At 56.0% G+C, this 21,683-nt stretch overlaps 1 protein-coding gene across 4 annotated transcripts in view; it reads left to right on the top strand.

The window, feature by feature from the left end:
• The first annotated feature begins 4,090 nt into the window (after window positions 1–4,090).
• The window catches only part of LOC139275883 (CMP-N-acetylneuraminate-beta-galactosamide-alpha-2,3-sialyltransferase 4-like), a 103,481-nt gene continuing 85,888 nt past the window's right edge, over window positions 4,091–21,683 (top strand). For all 4 annotated transcript variants that reach the window (XM_070893096.1, XM_070893095.1, XM_070893097.1 and 1 more), the window contains exon 1: window positions 4,091–4,194. In XM_070893096.1, coding sequence (XP_070749197.1) covers window positions 4,148–4,194 — 47 coding nt within the window. In that variant the 5' untranslated portion in view covers window positions 4,091–4,147. The remainder of the gene's footprint in view (window positions 4,195–21,683) is intronic.

Genomic DNA, 21,683 nt, shown 5'->3' on the forward strand with positions numbered 1-21,683 from the left:
TTGTCCTCAATCACGCCATGGGGCCCAAATGGCTTGAGGGTACTGTAATTGACAAAGAGGGGAATAGGGTCATTGTGGTAAAATTCAACAATGGTCAGATATGCCGCAAGCACCTGGACCAAGTTTAAAAAAAAAGGTTCAGCACCGACACGGAGGAATCTGAAGAAGACCACGAGTTGGAACTCACACCACCGCCAGTGAACGAGCAACAAGAGCAATCAGCAGAATGCACAGTCCCTGCGGTCAGCCCAGATAGGTTGGAATCACCACAGGTGACAGACACTCACGTTAGTGTCCAACAACCAGAACCCCAACTGGGGATCGTAGACTACCTGAAAGACTAAACCTATGATCCTAATAAGACTTTGGGGGGGGAGGTGATGTCATTTATGTAACACCACTGTATCACTGTACACACTTGACCTTGATGCACACCTTGATCACACCTTGGGCACCCAGGTATATAAAGCGAGGTCCCACGCAGGGTTAGGTTGTCTTAGTGCTGTAAATAAAGAGTTGAGGTTTGTGTGTGACTTTGTCCCCAGGATGTGCCTCATGTGGTTTTATACTATTTGAGTAAGGACTTTACATAAGGGGGGCACACATTTACCACAAAGTGTCCCCCGATAATACTGAAGGTTGAATTAAATGGACTCCCGGTGTCAATGGAGCTGGACACGGGCGCGAGCCATTCCATAATGAGCAAAAAGACTTTCGTGATGCAGCAAGGCCTCAAGGCCAGTCCTGACTCCCATTCGTACTAAACTGAGAATGTACACAAAGGAACTGATTCCCGTAATCGGCCATGCTACCATAAACGTCTCCTACAATGGAGCGGTGCACAATTTACCACTCTGGGTGGTACCAGGCGAGGGCCCACGCTGTTCGGCAGGAGCTGGCTGGGAAAGATACGCTGGAACTGGGACGACGTCCGAGCGTTCTCGCCCGTCGACGACACTTCATGTGCCCAGGTCCTAAACAAGTTCCCCTCGCTGTTCGAACCGGGCATTGGGAAGTTCCAAGGAGCAAAAGTGCAGATCCACTTGATTCCGGGGGCGTGACCCATTCATCACAAGACGAGAGCGGTACCATATATGATGAGAGAGAGGGTGGAGATCGAGCTGGACTGGCTACAACGAGAGGGCATCATTTCGCCGATCGAATTCAATGAGTGGGCCAGTCCAATTGTTCCAGCCCTCAAGGAAGACGGCACCATCAGAATCTGTGGTGATTACAAAGTAACTATTAATCGTTTCTCCCTGCAGGATCAATACCCGCTACCAAAGGTAGATGACCTATTTGCGATGTTGGCGGGAGGAAAAACATTCACGAAGCTGGACTTGACCTCGACCTACATGACGCAGGAGCTGGAGGAATCATCAAAGGGCCTCACCTGCATCAACACGCACAAAGGTCTCTTCATTTACAACAGATGCCCGTTTGGAATTCGATCAGCTGCGGCGATATTCCACAGGAACATGGAAAGCTTGCTGAAGTCAGTCCCGCGCACCGTGGTCTTCCAGGATGATTTCTTGGTTACAGGTCGGGACACCGTCAAGCACCTGCAGAACCTGGAGGAGTTTCTTAGTCGGCTTAATCATGTGGGGCTCATGTTAAAACGCTCGAAGTGCGTTTTCCTGGTGCCTGAAGTGGAGTTCCTGGGGAGAAGAATCGCGGCGGACGGCATCAGGCCCACCGATTCAAAGACAGAGGCAATGACGAACGCACCGAGGCCACAGAATGTGATGGAGCTGTGGTCATTTCTAGGACTCCTGAACTACTTTGGTAACTTCTTACCCCGTCTTAGCACACTGTTAGAACCACTGCACTCTTTACTGCGTAAAGGAGATGAACGGGTATGGGGTAAAAGCCAAGAAAATGCCTTTGAGAAAGCTAGGAAACTGTTATGCTCAAACAAATTGGTTGTGTTCTATGATCCATGTAAGCATTTGGTACTAGCATGTGATGCGTCATCATACAGTGTCGGGTGTGTATTGCAACAAGCTAATGAATCTGGGAAATTGCAACTGGTTGCTTATGCATCCAGAAGTCTGTCTAAGGCAGAGAGGGCCTACAGCATGATCAAAAAAGAAGCGTTAGCATGTGTTTATGGGGTAAAGAAAATGCATCAATATCTGTTTGGGCTCAAATTTGAATTGGAAACCGACCATAAGCCACTTATATCCCTCTTTTCTGAAAGTAAGGGGATAAATACGAATGCATCAGCCGCATCCAGAGATGGGCGCTCACATTGTCCGCATACAACTATGCCATCCACCACAGGCCAGGCACAGAAAACTGTGCCACTGCTCTCAGTAGGCTGCCATTGCCAACCACAGGGGTGGAGATGGTACAGTCCGCAGATTTAGTTATGGTAATGGAAGCATTCAAGAGTGAGCTCTGTTACCGCCCGACAGATTAGAACCTGGACGAGCCAGGACCCCTTACTGTCCTTAGTAAAAAACTGTGTGCTCCACAGGAGTTGGTCTAGTGCCCCGTTAGAGATGCAGGAAGAAATAAAACCGTACCAGCGGTGCAGAGATGAAATGTCCATATAGGCAGACTGCTTCCTGTTGGCTAATCGTGTAGTGGTGCCAAAAAAGGGCAGGGACACTTTCATTAGTGACCTCCACAGTACCCACACAGGCATTGTAATGATGAAAGCAATAGCCAGATCCCACAGGTGATGGCCCGGTATCGATGCAGACTTAGAGTCCTGCGTGCACAAATGTAATACATGTTCACAGTTAAACAATGCACCCAGGGAGGCGGCACTAAGTTTATGGTTCTGGCCCTCCAAACCGTGGTCCAGCGCCCATGTCGACTATGCAGGCCCATTCTTGGGAAAAATGTTCCTTGTGGTTGTAGATGCGTAATCCAAATGGATTGAATGTGAGATAATGTCGACAAGCACGTCCGATGCCACCATTGAAAGCCTGTGGGCCATGTTTGCCATGCACTGCCTGCCTGACGTCCTTGTGAGTGACAACGGGCCGTGCTTCATCAGTGCCGAGTTCAAAGAGTTCATAACCCGCAATGGGATCAAATAGGTCACATCTTCCCCGTTTAAACCAGCGTCCAATGGTCAGGCAGAGCGAGCAGTGCAAACAATCAAGCAGAGCTTGAAGAGGGTAACTGAAGGCTCACTGCAGACTCGCCGATCCCGAGTCCTGCTTAGTTACCACAGAAGACCCCACTTGCTCACTGGGGTTCCCCCCGCTGAACTGCTCATGAAAAGGGCATTTAAGACAAGGCTCTCGTTCGTCCACCCTGATCTACACGAACAGGTAGAGAGCAGGCGGCTTCAACAGAATACATATCATGATCGCGCAAATGTGTCACGCGAAATCGAGATTAATGATCCTGTATTTGTGTTGAACTATGGACAAGATCCCAAGTGGCATCCCGGCACTGTCATGGCCAAAGAGGGGAGTAGGGTGTTTCTGGTCAAACTTTCAAATGGACTCACCTGCAGAAAACACTTGGACCAAACCAAACTCAGATTCACGGACTATCCAGGACAAGCAACAATAGACTCTAACTTTTTCAACCCCACGCATACAACCCCCTCGACCCAGCGGTTGACCACGAAGCAGAACCCATCACCTGCAGCAGCCCAGCAGGACTCACCACACCCAGCAGCCCAGCAAGGCCAGCTGCGCAGCAGCCCAGCGAGGGCCCAACAAACGACTCACCAAAACCAGCATTTGCACCGAGACGATCAACCAGGGAAAGGAAGACCCCAGATCGACTCACATTGTAAATAGTTACACTATTGACTTGGGGGGGGGGGGGGGGGGGGCAGCGGGGCGGCGGGTGGGTGCAGTGTTGTTATATCTGTAAACCTGTAACTACCTTGTTTAACCACCAGAGGGCTCGTTCCCTGGAGTCCCAAGGGATCCCACACTACGGTCACACATTACTTTGAGCTTACAATATCTGGTCAGATTCTTTATTCAAGACATAACAAGAAACACCTCCATTGGTCGGGCAGGCAGAAAGATTGATGGACAGGTTTTATTGCTACTTGTCTCCCACTGGCTATAAGTCATGTGATATGTTATGGTGCAGCAGTACAACGTATGTTTTTTTTCCACCGCTATTTTTAGATTGGATTAGGAAGAAATGTCTTCACCTTGGATTTGCCATGCTGATCCTATTCCTTTTCGCTTTTCTTAAGACTGTGTTGGTTGGGTAAGTCCTTTTGAATGTGCCTTCACCACGAGCATTTCTCTGGACTGGTCCTGAGTGGAATTAGTGATGACAATGGTTGAATGTTAGTCGGTTTAAGCAGCATTTATTTTCTGTAATGTTTTTGAGAATTACAAATTGAATGGGAAGTTTTTCTTTCAGGCAGCTGGTCTGGGAGCTATGTAATTCTGTGTGTAATATTGAGCGATGAATAATTTTCATAGTGATTCCAGGTATCACTTCCAGGTTTTAGTATTTATCCTCTCAAGTCGAAGTGGTGAGAACTGTAGTCACACTGTAGCATCAGGAGCAGAGTCAAATCATAGAATCACAGAATCATAGAACGGTTACAGCACAGAAGGAGGTCATTCAGCCCATCGAGCCCGTGCTGGCTCTCTGCAAGAGCACCTCAGCCAGTCCCACTCCCCCGCCCTTTCCCATAGCCCTGCAAAATTTTTTCCTTCAGGTACCTATCCAATTTCCTTTTGAAGCCACGATTGAGTCTGCCTCCACCACCCTTTCAGACAGTGCATTCCCGATCCAACTGTTCACTGCGTAAAAAGATTTTCCTCATGTTGCCTTTGGTTCTTTTGCAAATCACCTTAAATCTGTGTCCTCTGGTTCTCAGTCCCTCTGCCAGTGGAAACAGTTTCTCTCGCTCTACTCTGACTAGACCCCTCATGATTTTGAACACCTCTATCAAATCTCCTTTCAACTTTCTCTGCTCCTCAGGAGAACAACCCCGGCATCTCCAGTCTATCCACGTAACTGAAGTCCCTCATCACTGGAACCATTCTTGTAAATCTTTTCTGCACCCTCTCTAAGGCCTTCACATCTTTCCTAAAGGAAAGATTGGGGTGTGCAACGCAAGGAACACCAGTTCGAGCAGCACGAGTCCGGGGTGCGTGGAGAGGCCTACAAAAGGCCCAACGTCGGAGGAGGAGCGGCAGTTCGAGCAGCACGAGTCCGGGGTGCGTGGAGAGGCCTATAAAGGCCCAACATCGGAGGAGGAGCGGCAGTTCGAGCAGCGCAAGCCCTGGGTGCGTGGAGAGGCCCAACTTGTGCAGCTCCAGCCGGGAGAAAAAGCAAAAAAGAAGTAGAAAGAAATCAAAAGGTGACGTCACAGCCAAAGGGGTAAGTGATTGGCTGGTGATTGGTGAGTAGTTTTTCTTTTTATTTTTTATATCAGGAAGTAACCTGTTAACAGTGTTGTCGCCAAATTAAGTGTATCTAAAGGTTAAGTCATGGCAGGAGAGCTCGGTCACGTGATATGCTCCTCTTGTACCATGTGCGAACTCAGGGACACTTCTGGTGTCCCTGACGACTACGTGTGCGGGAAGTGTATCCGCCTCCATCTCCTGACGGACCGCATTGCAGAATTGGAGCTGAGGGTGGATTCACTCTGGAGCATCCACGATGCTGAGAATGACGTGAATAGCACGTTTAGCGAGTTGGTCTTACCGCAGGTGAAGGGTCCACAGCCAGATAGGGAGTGGAAGACCAGCAGGAAGAGCAATGTAAGGAATATAGTGCAGGGGGCCCCTGCAGTCATCCCCCTGCAAAACAGATACACAGCTTTGAGTACTGTTGAGGGAGATGACTCATCAGGGGCGGGCAGCAGCAGCCAAGTTCATGGCACCGTGGCTGGCTCTGCTGCACAGGAGGGCAGGAAAAAGAGTGGGAGAGCGATAGTGATAGGGGATTCAATTGTAAGGGGAATAGATAAGTGTTTCTGGGCCGCAACTGAGACTCCAGGATGGTATGTTGCCTCCCTAGTGCAAGGTTCAAGGATGTCTCAGAGCAGGTGCAGGACATTCTGAAAAGGGAGGGTGAACATCCAGTTGTCGTGGTGCACGTTAGTACCAACGATATAGATAAAAAAAAGGGATGAGGTCCTACGAGATGAATTTAGGGAGCTAGGAGCTAAATTAAAAAGTAGGACCTCAAAAGTAGTAATTTCAGGATTGCTACCAGTGCCACGTGCTAGTCAGAGTAGGAATCACAGGATAGCTCAGATGAAAACGTGGCTTGAGCAGTGGTGCACCAGGGAGGGATTCAAATTCCTGGGGCATTGGAACCGGTTCTGGGGGAGGTGGGACCAGTACAAACCGGATGGTCTGCACCTAGGCAGGACCGGAACCAATGTCCTAGGGGGAGTGTTTGCTAGTGCTGCTGGGTAGGAGTTAAACTAATATGCAGGGGGATGGGAACCAATGCAGGGAGACAGAGGGAAACAAAATGGAGACAGAAGTAAAAGACAGAAAGGAGATGAGTAAAAGTGGAGGGCAGAGAAACCCAAGGCAAAAAACACAAAGGCCACTGTACAGCAAAATTCTAAAGGGTCAAAGTGTAATAAAAAGGCAAGCCTGAAAGCTCTGTGCCTCAATGCGAGGAGTATTCGGAACCCAGGAGAGGGCTCTGAGTTCACTAGAGTGGGTGAGAGCTCAGATGAACAGGACCCCAAGAAAGAATGCAAAAGGCAGGAGGCAACAGAGCAGAGTAGCACTGGGGTAAGTGTAAACCATAAGGTGATAGGAAGGGACAATATGTGTGAATATAAACGGGCTGCAGGAGGGGTCAAAACTAAAAATCATGGTATAAAAACTAGTATTAAAACACTCTACCTAAACGCACGCAGCATTCGGAATAAAGTAAATGAGTTGACGCCACATATCATTACAAATGAGTATGATTTGGTGGCCATTACAGAAACGTGGTTGCAGGGTGGTCAAGACTAGGAATTAAACATACAGGGGTATCTGACAATTTGGAAAGATAGGCAAGAAGGGAAAGGAGGTGGGATAGCTCTGTTAATAAAGGATGATATCAGGGCAGTTATGAGAGACGATATTGGCTCTAATGAACAAAATGTTGAATCATTGTGGGTGGAGATTAGAGATAGTAAGGGGAAAAAGTCACTGGTGGATGTAGTTTATAGGCCCCCAAATAATAACTTCACGTTGGGGCGGACAATAATCAAGGAAATAATGGAGGCATGTGAAAAAGGAACGGCAGTAATCATGGGGGATTTTAACCTACATATCGATTGGTCAAATCAAATCGCACGGGGTAGCCTTGAGGAGGAATTCATAGAATGCATACAGGATTGTTTCTTAGAACAGTTTGTTACAGAACCTACAAAGGAGCAAGCTATCTTAGATCTGGTCCTGTGTAATGAAACAGGAATAATAAACGATCTCCTAGTAAAAGATCCTCTTGGAATGAGTGATCACAGTATGGTTGAATTTGTAATACAGATTGAGGGTGAGAAAATAGTGTCTCAAGCGAGCGCACTATGCTTAAACAAAGGGGACTACAGTGGGATGAGGGCAGTGTTGGCTAAAGTAGACTGGGAACACAGACTAAACGGTGGCACAATTGAGGAACAGTGGAGGACTTTTAAGGAGCTCTTTCATAGTGCTCAACAAAAATATATTCGAGTGAAAAAGAAGGGCGATAAGAGAAGGGATAACCAGCCGTGGATAACCAAGGAAATAAAAGAGAATATCAAATCAAAAACCAATGCATATAAGGTGGGCAAGGTTAGTAGGAAACTAGAAGATTGGGAAAATTTTAAACTGCAGCAAAGAATGACTAAGAAAGCAATAAAGAAAGGAAAGCTAGATTACGAAAGTAAACTTGCACAAACATAAAAACAGATAGTAAAAGCTTTTATCGATATATAAAACGGAAAAGAGTGACTAAAGTAAATGTTGGTCCCTTAGAAGATGAAAAGGGGGATTTAATAATGGGAAATGTGGAAATGGCTGAGAACTTAAACAATTATTTTGCTTCGGTCTTCACAGTGGAAGACACAAAAACCATGCCAAAAATTGCTGGTCACGGGAATGTGGGAAGGGAGGATCTTGAGATAATCACTATCACTCTGGGGGTAGTGCTGGACAGGCTAATGGGACTCAAGTCCCCTGGTCCTGATGAAATGCATCCCACGGAATTAAAAGAGATAGCGGAAGTTATAGCAGATGCATTCGTTACAATCTACCAAAATTCTCTGGACTCTGGGGAGGTACCATCGGATTGGAAAGCAGCTAATGTAACGCCTCTGTTTAAAAAAGGGGGTAGACAAAAGGCAGGTAACTACAGGTCGGTTAGTTTAACATCTGTAGTGGGGAAAATGCTTGAAGCTATCATTAAGGAAGAAATAGCAGGACATCTAGATAGGAATGGTGCAATCAAACAGACGCAACATGGATTCATGAAGGGGAAATCATGTTTAACTAATTTACTGGAATTCTTTGAGGATATAACGAGCATGGTGGATAGAGGTGTACCGATGGATGTGGTGTATTTAGATTTCCAAAAGGCATTCGATAAGGTGCCACACAAAAGGTTACTGCAGAAGATAAAGGTACGCGGAGTCAGAGGAAATGTATTAGCATGGATAGAGAATTGGCTGGCAAACAGAAAGCAGAGAGTCGGGATAAATGGGTCCTTTTCAGGGTGGAAATCGGTGGTTAGTGGTGTGCCACAGGGATCGGTGTTTACAACTGTTTACAATATACATAGATGACCTGGAAGAGGGGACAGAGTGTTGTGTAACAAAATTTGCAGATGACACAAAGATTAGTGGGAAAGCTGGTTGTGTAGAGGACACAGAGAGGCTGCAAAGAGATTTCGATAGGTTAAGCGAATGGGCTAAGGTTTGACAGATGGAATACAATGTCGGAAAATGTGAGGTCATCCACCTTAGGAAAAAAAACAGTAAAAGGGAATATTATTTGAATGGGGAGAAATTACAACATGCTGCAGTGCAGAGGGACCTGGGGGTCCTTGTGCATGAATCCCAAAAAGTTAGTTTGCAGGTGCAGCAGGTAATCAGGAAGGCGAATGGAATGTTGGCCTTCATTGCGAGAGGGATGGAGTACAAAAGCAGGGAGGTCCTGCTGCAACTGTACAGGGTATTGGTGAGGCCGCACCTGGAGTACTGCTTGCAGTTTTGGTCACCTTATTTAAGGAAGGATATACTAGCTTTGGAGGGGGTATAGAGGCGATTCACTGGGCAGATTCCGGAGATGAGGGGGTTACCTTATGATGATAGATTGAGCAGACTGGGTCTTTACTCGTTGGAGTTCAGAAGGATGAGGGGTGATCTTATAAAAACATTTAAAATAATGAAACGGATAGACAAGATAGAGGCAAAGAGGTTGTTTCCACTGGTCGGGGAGACTAGAACTAGGGGGCACAGCCTCAAAATACGGGGGAGCCAATTTAAAACCGAGTTGAGAAGGAATTTCTTCTCCCAGAGGGTTGTGAATCTGTGGAATTCTCTGCCCAAGGAAGCAGTTGAGGCTAGCTCATTGAATGTATTCAAATCACAGATAGATAGATTTTTAACCAATAAGGGAATTAAGGGTTATGGGGAGAGGGCGGGTAAGTGGAGCTGAGTCCACGGCCAGATCAGCCACCTTAGGAAAAAAAACAGTAAAAGGGAATATTATTTGAATGGGGAGAAATTACAACATGCTGCAGTGCAGAGGGACCTGGGGGTCCTTGTGCATGAATCCCAAAAAGTTAGTTTGCAGGTGCAGCAGGTAATCAGCAGGCTCGAGGGGCTAGATGGCCTATTCCTGTTCCTAATTCTTATGTTCTTATGTTCTTATATTCTTATGAAAGCTAGCATGCAGGTAAAGCATGCAATAAGGAAAGAAAGTTGACACGTCGGTCTTTATTGCAAGTGGGGTTGGAGTATAAGAGTAAGGAAATCTTGCTACAACTGTGCAGGGCCTTGGTGAGACCACACCGGGAGTACTGTGCACAGTTTTGGTCTCCTTATCTAAGGAAGGATCATCATCCCATCATCATAGGCAGTCCCTCAGAATCAAGGAAGACTTGCTTCCACTCTTAGCATGAGTTCTTCGGTGGCTGTACAGTCCAATATGAGAACCACAGTCTCTATCACAGGTGGGATAGATAGTCATTGAGGGAAAGGGTGGTCAGGGAGCCACTACTGTACATGATCTACTTCTCTCAGCCATACAGGAGGGCGGGTATTACTACGGCTCTGTCGACCATGAACTTGGTGACAGTTTTGAGGGACTGGTTTTCAAACACTCTTTTCCTCAGGTGGCCGAAGGTTGCACTGGTGCACTGGAGGCGGTGTTGGATCTCGTCGTCAATGCCTGCTCTTGTTGTTAGGAGACTCCCGAGATAGGGAAGTGGTCCACGGTGTCCAGGGCCACACCGTGGATCTTGATGTCTGTGCGGCGAGGACAGGCTGGTGGAGGACCTTTGTCTTACTAATGTTTAGCGTAAGGCCCATGATTTCATACGCCTCGATAAATACGTCCTGGCATTCAGCCTCTGTGTGTGCACAGACGCAGGCATCGTCCGCGTACTGTAACTCAACGACAGAGGTTGGATGGTCTTGGACCTGGCCTGGAGCCGGCGAAGGTTGAACAGCTTCCCACTGGTTCTGTACTTTAGCTCCACTCCAGCGGGGAGCTTATCAACTATGAGGTGGAGCATGGCAGCGAGGAAGATTGAGAAGAGGGTTGGGGTGATGACGCAGCCCTGCTTGACCCCGTTCCGGATGTGAATTGGGTCTGTAATGGATCCATTGGTAAGGATCACGGCTTGCATGTCATCGTGGAGCAGGCGGAGGATGATGACGTACTTTTGGGGGCATCTGAGGAGGACGCTCCATCGACCCTCACAGTTGATAGTGTCAAAGGCCTTTGTAAGATCGAAGAAGGCCATGTCGTGTTGCAAATATCATGTCCGTTGTGCCCCGGAGGGGACGAAATCCGCACTGCGACTCCGGGAGGAGCTCCTCGGACACAGGGAGAAGACTGTTCAGGAGGACTCTAGTGATGACTTTCCCAGTGCTTGATAGCAGGGAGATTCCTCTGTCGTTGCCGCAGTCGGACTTGTCCCCTTTTTTAAAGATGATCACGATTACTGCATCTCTAAGATCTCCCAGCATGCTCTCCTCCCTCTAGATGAGAGAGATGAGGTCGTATATTCGTGCCAGTAGTGCCGCTCTGCCATACTTCAGTGCCTCAGCAGGGATTCCATCCACTCCTGTAGCCTTGTTTTTTAGCTGTCTTATGGCCTTTTCTACCTCGTGCAGTGTTGGGGTCTCAGAGGTGGTGACGGGTACCATGCTGCGGAATGGAGTCGAGAACACTCAAGTCAAAGGTCAACTCTCGATTGAGGAGATCTTCGAAGTGTTCCTTCCAGCAAGCCCTGACTGCCTCAGTGTCCTTGATTAGTGTTTCCCCGTTCTTGGCCAGGAGTGGGGTGGGCCTTAGGAGTTTGGTCCATATGTGGCCTTGACTGCGGTGAAGAATCCTCACACATCATCCCTGTCGGCCAGCTGCTGTACCTCCTGTGCTTTCTCCATTCACCACCTGTTCTTTAGGTCCTGGGTTTTTTGTTGGACCTTAGCCTTTAGCCGTCTGTAATGCTGCTTTGCTGCTCCCGAGTTGGGTTGCTGTTTAAGGCTCAGAAATGCCCTGCGCTTGCAATCTATTAGTTCTTGAATCTCTTGATCATTCTCATCAAACCAGTCCTGGTGTTTCCTGGTTAAATGACCGAACGTCTCCTTGCAGACACTGGTTATGGAGGCCTGGAGGGCAGACCAAGCGCTGTTGACATTCTGCATCTCGGGGTCATCAAGGCACTCCAGGTTAGCTGTGAGGTGCTGACTGTAAAGGGCTCTCTTAGCTGGGCCCTTAAGTGCCCCGGCATTGATTTTTTTGCGACACTGCTTCTGCTGCCCCCTTTGCTTTGGGGCTTTGTTGATGTCAATGATGGATCGGGTTAGGCAGTGGTCCATCCAGCAGTCGTCAGCTCCTGTCATGGCGCGGGTGATTCGCACATCCTTGCGATCCCTGGCTCAGACGATGACATAGTCGAGCAGGTGCCAGTGTTTGGAGCGAGGGTGTTGCCACGATGCCTTGTATTTTTGTCCCTTTGGCGGAACAAGGTGTTGGTGATGACAAGTTCATGCTCTAGACATTTTGTCAGGAGTAGGGTACCGCTGGAGTTGGCTTTCCCTACCCACTCTCTGCCAATCACGCCTCCCCAGAGGTCTGTTTCCCTGCCGACCCTGGCATTAAAGTCGCCGAGGAGGATCAGTTTGTCGCCCGCGGGGACGCAGGTCAGGGATTTTTCGAGGTTGGAGTAAAAACGCTCTCTGGCCTCATCTGTTGCATCGAGTGTTGGGGCGTAAGCACTGATGACTGTGGCGCACTGGTTCCGGGATAGGGTGAGTCGAAGCGTCAGGAGGTGTTCGTTAGCCCCGCAGAGGGAGTCTTTGAGGCGGTCAACCAGCTCGTTTTTGATGGCAAAGCCGACTCCGTGGAAGCGGCATTCTGCCTCTGGTTTCTCTTTCCAGAAGAAGGTGTAACCTCCACCTTGTTCCTTGAGCTGGCCTTCCCCTGCCCGCAGGGTCTCGCTTAGGACTGTGATGTCGCTATCAAAGCGTCTAAGTTCCCCGGCAAATATGGCGGTGCGGCGTTCCGGTCTGTCACTGTTGGGATTGTCCATGAGGGTCCTGACGTTCCAGGTCCCGAACTTCATGTTGGAGGAGTGGAAGATGCCTGTGCGTGATTTCTTTTAACGTGGGGTGGTCGTTGCATGCCGGCTACCACGGGCTTAGCTGAGCAAGGTCTTGGTCCAGTGGCAAGGGGGTCCAGGACGACTGGAGACCAGGCACTGCTATAATGGGCCTAATTGCCTGCAGCGAGGTGTTGACCGCAGGCTCGGTACTGGGTGCCGCCCTTGATGGTAGGTGGTCCAAGGCTTGGTTGGGAGCAGGCATTGGGGGGGTGCCAGCGGTGCACTGCAGTTCAGAATGGGGGAGCAGGGGGGTCACAGCCATTGTATTCACCACGTGCTGGAGGAGAGGAGACAAGGCCAACAGTGGGGAAGAAGAGATCCAGCTGGAGCCGGGGGCGTGAGGAGGTGGAGCCCCGATAGCCAGATCCAGCCAGCTAAGAAAGGATATACTTGCCTTGGAGGTGGTGCAACAAAGGTTCACTAGATTGAGTCCTGGGATGGGAGGGCTTGTGATGAGAGATTGTGTAGAATGGGCCTATACTCTCTGGAGTTTAGAAGAATGAGAGATGATCTCATTGAAACATATAAGATTGACAGGGTAGATGCCGAGAGGTTGTTTCCCCTGGCTGGAATATCTAGAACTAGGGGACACAGTCTCAGTATAAGTGGCAGGCCATTTACGACCAAGATGAGGAGGAATTTCTTCATTCTGAGGGTTGTGAATTTTTCCGAATTCTCTGCCCCAGAGGGCTGTGGATGCTGAGTCTCTGAATATATTCAAGGCTGAGAGAGATAGATTTTTGGAGTCTAGGGGATGTGGAGATCGGGCGAGAAAGTGGAGTTGAGGTCAATGATCAGCCATGATATTATTGAATGGCGGAGCAGGCTCGAGGGGCCGTATAGCCTTCTCCTGCTCCTATTTCTTATGTTGTTGTATTCTAAAGTGCGGTGCCCAGAATTGGACACAATACTCCAGTTGAGGCCGTACTAGTATGTTATAAAGTTTCATCATAACTTCCGTGCTCTTGTACTGTATTCCTCAATTTATGAAGCCCAGGATCCCGTATGCGTTTTAACGACTTCCGCAAACTGCCCTGGCACCTTCAACGAATTATGCACATATAACCCACGTATTTCTGTTCATGAACCCCCTTTAGAAATGTATCCTTTAGTTTATATTTTGCCTCTCCTGGTTCTTCCTACCAATATGTAGCACTTTGAACATTTTCCATGTTAAATTTCATCTGCCACGTGTCCACCCATTCCACCAGCCTGTCTAAGTCCTCTTAAAGTCTATCCCTATCCTCCTCACTGTTCACCATACTTTCAAGTTTTCCTCCTGTCTAATAAACAACCATTCTGCACTACTCTCTGCTTCCTAACACTTAGCCAATTTTGTATCCATGCTGCCACTGTCCCTTTTATTCCATGGAAATCCATGTACACCACATTTTGCTGCATTGCCCTTATCAAGCCCATCTGCTATCTCATCAAAAAACTCAGTCAAGTTAGTCAAACACGATTTGCCTTTAACAAATCCGTGCTGGCTTTCCTTAATTAATCCACACTTATCCAAGTGATTGTTAATTTTGTCCCTGATTATCGTGTCTAAAAGCTTCCCCACTACCGAGGTTAAACAGACTGGTCTGTAGTTGCTGGGTTTATCCTTACACCCTTTTTTGAACAAAGATGTAACATTTGAAATTCTCCAGTCTTCTGGCACCACCGCTCTATCTGAGGTGGATTGGAAGATTATATCCAGTACCTCCGCAATTTCCACCTTTACTTTCCTCAGCATCCTCCCATCCGGTCCTGGAGACTTAACTACTTTAAGTACAGACAGCCTTTCTAGTATCTCCTCTTTATCAATTCTTATCCCATTTCAGTATCTCAACCACCTCCTCTTTCTCTATGTCGATGGCAGCATCTTCTTCCTTGGTGAAGACAGATGCAAAGTACTCATTAGTACCTCAGCCATACCCTCTGTCTCCATGCCTGGATCTCCATTTTTCTTCCTAATCGGCCCCACCCTTCCTTTCACTACCTGTTTACTATTTATATGCCAATAGAAAACATTCGGACCTAGAAATTCGGGTGCGTCCTGTTTGGGGGCGGTGAACCTCGCCAGGCGCAGATGCCTCACCTCTTGCGAGAAATTGAGATAACCATCCCTGAAGGAACGTGGGCGTTAAATCAAACACCCCACTTCCTTTATGGAGTGGTAGGAGGCGGGCAGCATGGCGCACAGTTCGGGTGCGTGGCGCACGGTTCGGGAGTGGGGGGAAGGGCTCATGAGTGGGGGGCACGGGTCGGGTGCGGGGAACACGGGTCGGGAGCGGAATACACGGGGCGGGAGCGTGGCGCGCGGTTCGGGAGCGGGGGGAAGGGCTCGTGAGTGGGGGGCACGGGTCGGGAGCGGGGGACACGGGTTGGGAGCGGGGGACACGGGTCGGGAGCGGGAGGCACGGGTCGGGAGCGGGGCGCACGGTTCAGGAGTGGAGCGCAAGGGTCGGGAGCAGGGGGCAATGGACAGTGTTTGGGAGCGGGGTGCATGGATCGGGAGTGGAGGGCAGGGGTCAGAAGCGGGACGAATGGGTTGGGAGCGGTGCACACGGTTCGGGAGCAGGTCACGGAATCAGGAGCGGGGTGCACGGGTCAGAAGCGGGGTACACGGGTCGGGAGCGGGGAGTACGGGCCGGGAGCAGGGGGCAGAGGCAGGAGTGGGGGTCAGGGGTCAGGAGCGGGACGCAAGGGTCGGGAGCGGGAAGTAGGGTGCACGGTTCGGGAGTGGAGCGGGGAGCAGTTCAGGAGCGGGGGGCACGGGTCGTGAGCGGGGAGCAGGGGTCAGGAGCGGGAGGCAGGGGTCAGGAGAGGGCATGGGGGGCAGGAGTCAGGAGTAGTGCACACGGGTCGGGAGTGGAAAGCAGGGGTCGGGAGCGGGGCGCAAGGGTCAGGAGTGGGAAGTAGGGTGCACGGTTCGGGAGTGGGGCGCAAGGGTCGGGAGCGGGGAGCGGTTCAGGAGCGGGGGGCACGGGTCGGGAGCGGGGAGCGGGGAGCAGGGGTTGGGAGCGCGGAGCGGGGGACATGGGTCAGGACCAGGAAGCAGGGGTCAGGAGCGGGAGGCAGGGGTCAAGAGCGGGGATGGGGGGAAGGGGTCGGGAGCGGAGGGCAGGGGTCGGGAGCACGGGGCAGGGGTAGGGGGCAGGGGTCGGGAGCGGGTCGCACGGGTCGGGAGTGGGGAGCGGGGGGCATGGGCCGGGAGCAGGGGGCAGGGGTCGGGAGCGGAGGGCAGGGGTCAGGAGCGCGGAGCGAGGGGCGGTGGTCGGGACCGGGGGTCAGGAGAGGGAAGCAGGGGTCGGGAGCAGGGGAGATGGGTCGGGAATGGGGGTGGCAGGAGGTAGGGGTCATGGTTCGGGAGCGGGGGCACGGATCGGGAGTGAAGAGTGAGGAGCAAGGGTCGGGAGCGGGGAGCAGGGGGCAGGGGTCGGAAGCAGGGGACAGAGGTCGGGAGCAGGGGGCAGGGGTCAGGAGTGGGGCGCAAGGGTCGGGAGTGGGGAGCGGGAGGCATGGATCGGGAGCGGGGGGGCAGGGGTCGGTAGCGTGGGGCAGGTGTCGGGACCGAGGAGCAGGGGTCAGAATCGGGGAGCGGGGGCAGGGGTCAGGAGCGGTGTGCACAGGTCGGGAGCGGGGGGCAGGGGTCGGGAGCGGGGGGCAGGGGTTGGGAATGGGGGGGCAGGAGGCAGGGGTCAGGAGCGGGGTAGCGGGTCAGGGTTCAGGAGCGGAGGGCACGGATCGGGAGTGGGTCATGGTTCTGGAGTGGGGGCACGGATCTGGAGCGGAGATTGAGGGGCAGGGGCGGGGAGCGAGGGGCAGGGGCGGGGAGCGAGGGGCAGGGGTCGGGAGCGGGGAGCGAGGGGCAGGGGTCGGAAGCGGTGCGCAAGGTTCGGGTGTGGGGGGCAGGGGTCGGGTGTGGGGGGCAGGGGTCGGGTGCGGGTGCAAGGGTCGGGTGCGGGTGCAAGGGTCGGGAGCGGGGAGCAGGGATCGGGAGCGGGGACAGCGGTCGGGAGCGGGTACAATGGTCGGGAGTGGGGTGCAGGGGTCGGGAGCACGGAGCGTGGGGCAGGTGTCAGGAGCAGGGGACAGGGGTCAGGAGCGGGGGCAGGGGTCAGGAGCGGGGAGCGGGGGCAGGGGTCAGGAGCGGTGCGCACGGGTCGGGAATGGGGCAGCAGGGTTCGGGAGCGGGTCACGGGTTCAGGAGCGGAGGGCACGGATCGGGAGCGGGGAGTGAGGAGCAAGGGTCGGGAGCGGGGGGCAGGGGTCAGAAGCGGGACGAATGGGTCGGGAGCGGTGCACACGGTTCGGGAGCAGGTCACGGAATCAGGAGCGGGGGGAACGGGTCAGAAGCAGGGAGCAGGGTTCGGGAGCGGGGAGTACGGAGTCGGGAGCGGGGGGCAGAGGCAGGAGTGGGGGGGCAGGGGTCAGGAGCGGGGCGCAAGGGTCGGGAGCGGGAAGTAGGGTGCACGGTTCGGGAGTGGGGCGCAAGGGTCGGGAGCGGGGAGCGGTTCAGGAGCGGGGGGCACGGGTCGGGAGCGGGGAGCAGGGGACGGGAGCGGGGATGGGGGGCAGGAGTCAGGAGCAGTGCACGCGGGTCGGGAGCGGATAGCAGGGGTCGGGAGCGGGGTGCACGGGTCGGGAACGGGGAGCACGGGGTCGGAAGCGGGGCGAACGAGTCGGGAACGGGGGGCACGGATCCGGTGCAGGGGGCAGGGCTCGGGAGCGGGGGACAAAGGCGGGAGCGGGGGACAAAGGCAGGAGTGGGGGGCAGGTGGCGGGAGCGGGGGGGCAGGGGTCGGGAGCGGGGGGGCAGGGGTCAGGAGCTGGTCGGGAGTGGGGAGCGGGGGGCATGGGTCGGGAGCGGAGGGCAGGGGTCGGGAACGGAGGGCAGAGGTCGGGAGCGCGGAGCATGGGGCGGTGGTCGGGACCGGGGAGCAGGGTCAGGAGTGGGACGCAGGGGGCAGGGTTCAGGGGTCGGGAGCGGGGGACATGGGTCGGGAATGGGGGTGGCAGGAGGTAGGGGTAATGGTTCGGGAGCGGAGGCACGGATCGGGAGCGAGTAGTGAGGAGCAAGGGTCGGGAGCGGGGAGCAGGGGGCAGGGGTCGGAAGCAGGGGACAGGGGTCGGAAGCAGGGGACAGGGGTCGGGAGCAGGGGACAGGGGTCGGGAGCAGGGAGCAGGGGGCAGGGGTCGGGAGTGGGGCTCAAGGGTCGGGAGTGGGGAGTGGAGAGCGGGGGACATGGGTGGGGAGCAGGGGCACGGGTCAGGGAGCAGGGGGCAGGGGTTAGGAGTGGGGGGGCAAGGGTCGGGAGCAGGGGGCAGGGGTCGGGGTCGGGAGCGGGGGGCAGGGGTCAGGAGCCGGGCGCACGGTTCGGGAGCGGGGCACAGGGGTCAGGAACGGGGGGGGCAGTGGATAGGGTTTGGGAGCGGGGTGCATGGATTGGGAGCGGAGGGCAGGCGTCAGGAGTGGGGCGAATGGGTCGGGAGCGGGGCACACGGTTCGGGAGCAGGTCACGGTTCAGGAGCGGGGGGCACGGGTCAGAAGCGGGGAGCAGGGGTCGGGAGCAGGGTGCACGAGTCGCGAGCGGGGCGAACGGGTCGGGAGAGGGTGGCAGGGGTCGGGAGCGGGGGGCAGAGGCAGGAGTGGGGGCTGGGGTCAGGAGCGGGGGGCAGAGGTCAGGAGCAGGGATGGGGGGCAGGGGTCGGGAGCGGGTCACGGTTCAGGGGCACGGTTCGGGAGTGGGAAGCAGGACGCACGGGTCGGGAGCGGGGGGCAGGGCTCGGGAGGGGTCGGGAGCGGGGGGCAGGGGTCGGTAGCGTGGGGCACGTGTCAGGACCAGGGAGCAGCGGTCAGAATCGGGGAGCGGGGGCAGGGGTCGGGATCGGGGGGCAGGGGTTGGGAATGGGGGGGGCAGGAAGCAGGGGTCAGGAGTGGGGTAGCGGGTCAGGGTTCAGGAGCGGAGGGCACGGATCGGGAGTGGGTCATGGTTCTGGAGTGGGGGCACGGATCTGGAGCGGAGATTGAGGGGCAGGGGCGGGGAGCGAGGGGCAGGGGTCGGGAGCGGGGAGCGAGGGTCAGGGGTCGGGAGCTGTGCGCAAGGGTCGGGTGTGGGGGGCAGGGGTCGGGTGCGGGTGCAAGGGTCGGGTGCGGGTGCAAGGGTCGGGAGCGGGGAGCAGGGATCGGGAGCAGGGACAGCGGTCGGGTGCGGGTACAATGGTCGGGAGTGGGGCGCAGGGGTCGGGAGTGGGGTGCAGGTGTCGGGAGCACGGAGCGTGGGGCATGTGTCAGGAGCAGGGGGCAGGGGTCAGGAGCGGGGGCAGGGGTCAGGAGCGGGGAGCGGGGGCAGGGGTCAGGAGCGGTGCGCACGGGTCGGGAATGGGGCAGCAGGGGTCGGGAGCGGGTCACGGGTTCAGGAGTGGAGGGCACGGATCGGGAGCGGGGAGTGAGGAGCAAGGGTCGGGAGCGGGGGGCAGGGGTCAGAAGCGGGACGAATGGGTCGGGAGCGGTGCACACGGTTCGGGAGCAGGTCATGGAATCAGGAGCGGGGGGAACGGGTCAGAAGCAGGGAGCAGGGTTCGGGAGCGGGGAGTACTGGGTCGGGAGCGGGGGGCAGAGGCAGGAGTGGGGGGACAGGGGTCAGGAGCGGGGCGCAAGGGTCGGGAGCGGGAAGTAGGGTGCACGGTTCGGGAGTGGGGCGCAAGGGTCGGGAGCGGGGAGCGGTTCAGGAGCGGGGGGCACGGGTCGGGAGCGGGGAGCAGGGGACGGGAGCGGGGATGGGGGGCAGGAGTCAGGAGCAGTGCACGCGGGTCGGGAGCGGATAGCAGGGGTCGGGAGCGGGTAGCAGGGGTCGGGAGCGGGGTGCACGGGTCGGGAACGGGGAGCACGGGGTCGGGAACGGGGGGCACGGATCCGGTGCAGGGGGCAGGGCTCGGGAGCGGGGGGCAGAGGCAGGAGTGGGGGGCAGGTGGCGGGAGCGGGGGGGCAGGGGTCAGGAGCGGGTCGGGAGTGGGGAGCGGGGGGCATGGGTCGGGAGCAGGGGTCGGGAGCGGAGGGCAGGGGTCGGGAACGGAGGGCAGAGGTCGGGAGCGCGGAGCATGGGGCGGTGGTCGGGACCGGGGAGCAGGGTCAGGAGTGGGACGCAGGGGGCAGGGTTCAGGGGTCGGGAGCGGGGGACATGGGTCGGGAATGGGGGTGGCAGGAGGTAGGGGTAATGGTTCGGGAGCGGAGGCACGGATCGGGAGCGAGTAGTGAGGAGCAAGGGTTGGGAGCGGGGAGCAGGGGGCAGGGGTCGGAAGCAGGGGACAGGGGTCGGAAGCAGGGGACAGGGGTCGGGAGCAGGGGACAGAGGTCGGGAGCAGGGAGCAGGGGGCAGGGGTCGGGAGTGGGGCTCAAGTGTCGGGAGTGGGGAGTGGAGAGCGGGGGGCATGGGTGGGGAGCAGGGGCACGGGTCAGGGGGCAGGGGTTAGGAGTGGGGGGCAAGGGTCGGGAGCAGGGGGCAGGGGTCAGGAGCGGGGCAAATGGGTCGGGAGCGGGGCACACGGTTTGGGAGCAGGTCACAGTTCAGGAGCGGGGGGCATGGGTCAGAAGCGGGGAGCAGGGGTCGGGAGCAGGGTGCACGGGTCGGGAGCGGGGCGAACGGGTCGGGAGTGGGGGGCAGAGGTCGGGAGCGGGGGGCAGAGGCAGGAGTGGGGGCTGGGGTCGGAGCGGGGGGCAGAGGTCAGGAGCAGGGATGGGGGGCAGGGGTCGGGAGCGGGTCACGGTTCAGGGGCACGGTTCGGGAATGGGAAGCAGGGCTCACGGGTCGGGAGCGGGGGGCAGGGCTCGGGAGGGGTCGGGAGCGGGGGTCAGTGGTCGGTAGCGTGGGGCACGTGTCAGGACCAGGGAGCAGGGGTCAGAATCGGGGAGCGGGGGCAAGGGTCAGGAGCGGTGCGCACCTGTCGGGAGCGGGGGCAGGGGTCGGGAGCGGGGAGCAGGAGTCGGGAATGGGGGGGCAGGAGGCAGGGGTCAGGAGCGGGGGAGCGGGTCAGGGTTCAGGAGCGGAGGGCACGGATCGGGAGTGGGTCATAGTTCTGGAGTGGGGGCACGGATCTGGAGCGGGGAGTGAGGAGCAAGGGTCGGGAGTGGGGAGCGGGAAGCGGGGGGCAGGGGTCGGGAGCGGTGCGCAAGGGTCGGGAGTGGGGGGCAAGGGTCGGGAGCAGGGGGCAGGGATCGGGAGCAGGGACAGGGGTCGGGAGCTGGTACAGTGGCTGGGAGTGGGGCGCAGGGGTCGGGAGCGCGGAGCGTGGGGCAGGTGTCAGGAGCGGGGGGCAGGGGTCAGGAGCAGTGCGCACGGGTCGGGAGCCGGGGTCGGGAGTGGGGGGGGCGGGGTTCAGGGGTCGGGAGCGGGGGACATGGGTCGGGAATGGGACGGCAGGGGTCGGGAGCGGGAGATCGGGTCACGGTTCAGGAGCGGAGGGCACGGATTGGGAGCGGGGAGTGAGGAGCAAGGGTTGGGAGCGGGGAGCGGGGAGCAGGGGCCAGGGGTCGGGAGCGGGGGGTAGGAGTCGGGGGCGGGGGGTTGGGAGCAAGGGGCAGGGGTCGGGAGCAGGGACAGGGGTCGGGAGCGAGAACAGTGGTCGGGAGGGGGTGTCGGGAGTGGGGCACAGTGGTCGGGAGGGGGTGTTGGGAGTGGGGCGCAGGCAGCGGGAGTGGGGTGTAGGGGTCGGGAGTGCGGAGTGGGGGGCAGGGGTCGGGAGCGGGGAGCATGGGTCAGGGGCGGGGTCAGGGGTTGGGAGAGGGGAGCGGGGAGCAAAGATTGGGAGCAGGGGTCAGGAGCGGGGCACACGGGTCAGGAGCGGGTTGCACGGGTCAGGAGCAGGGGGCAGGGGTCAGGAGCAGGGGGCAAGGGTCGGGAGCAGAGGGCAGGGGTCGGGAG

This window comes from Pristiophorus japonicus, chromosome 11, assembly GCF_044704955.1.
Source record: "Pristiophorus japonicus isolate sPriJap1 chromosome 11, sPriJap1.hap1, whole genome shotgun sequence".
In the NCBI taxonomy this organism is placed as follows: Eukaryota; Metazoa; Chordata; class Chondrichthyes; family Pristiophoridae; genus Pristiophorus; species Pristiophorus japonicus.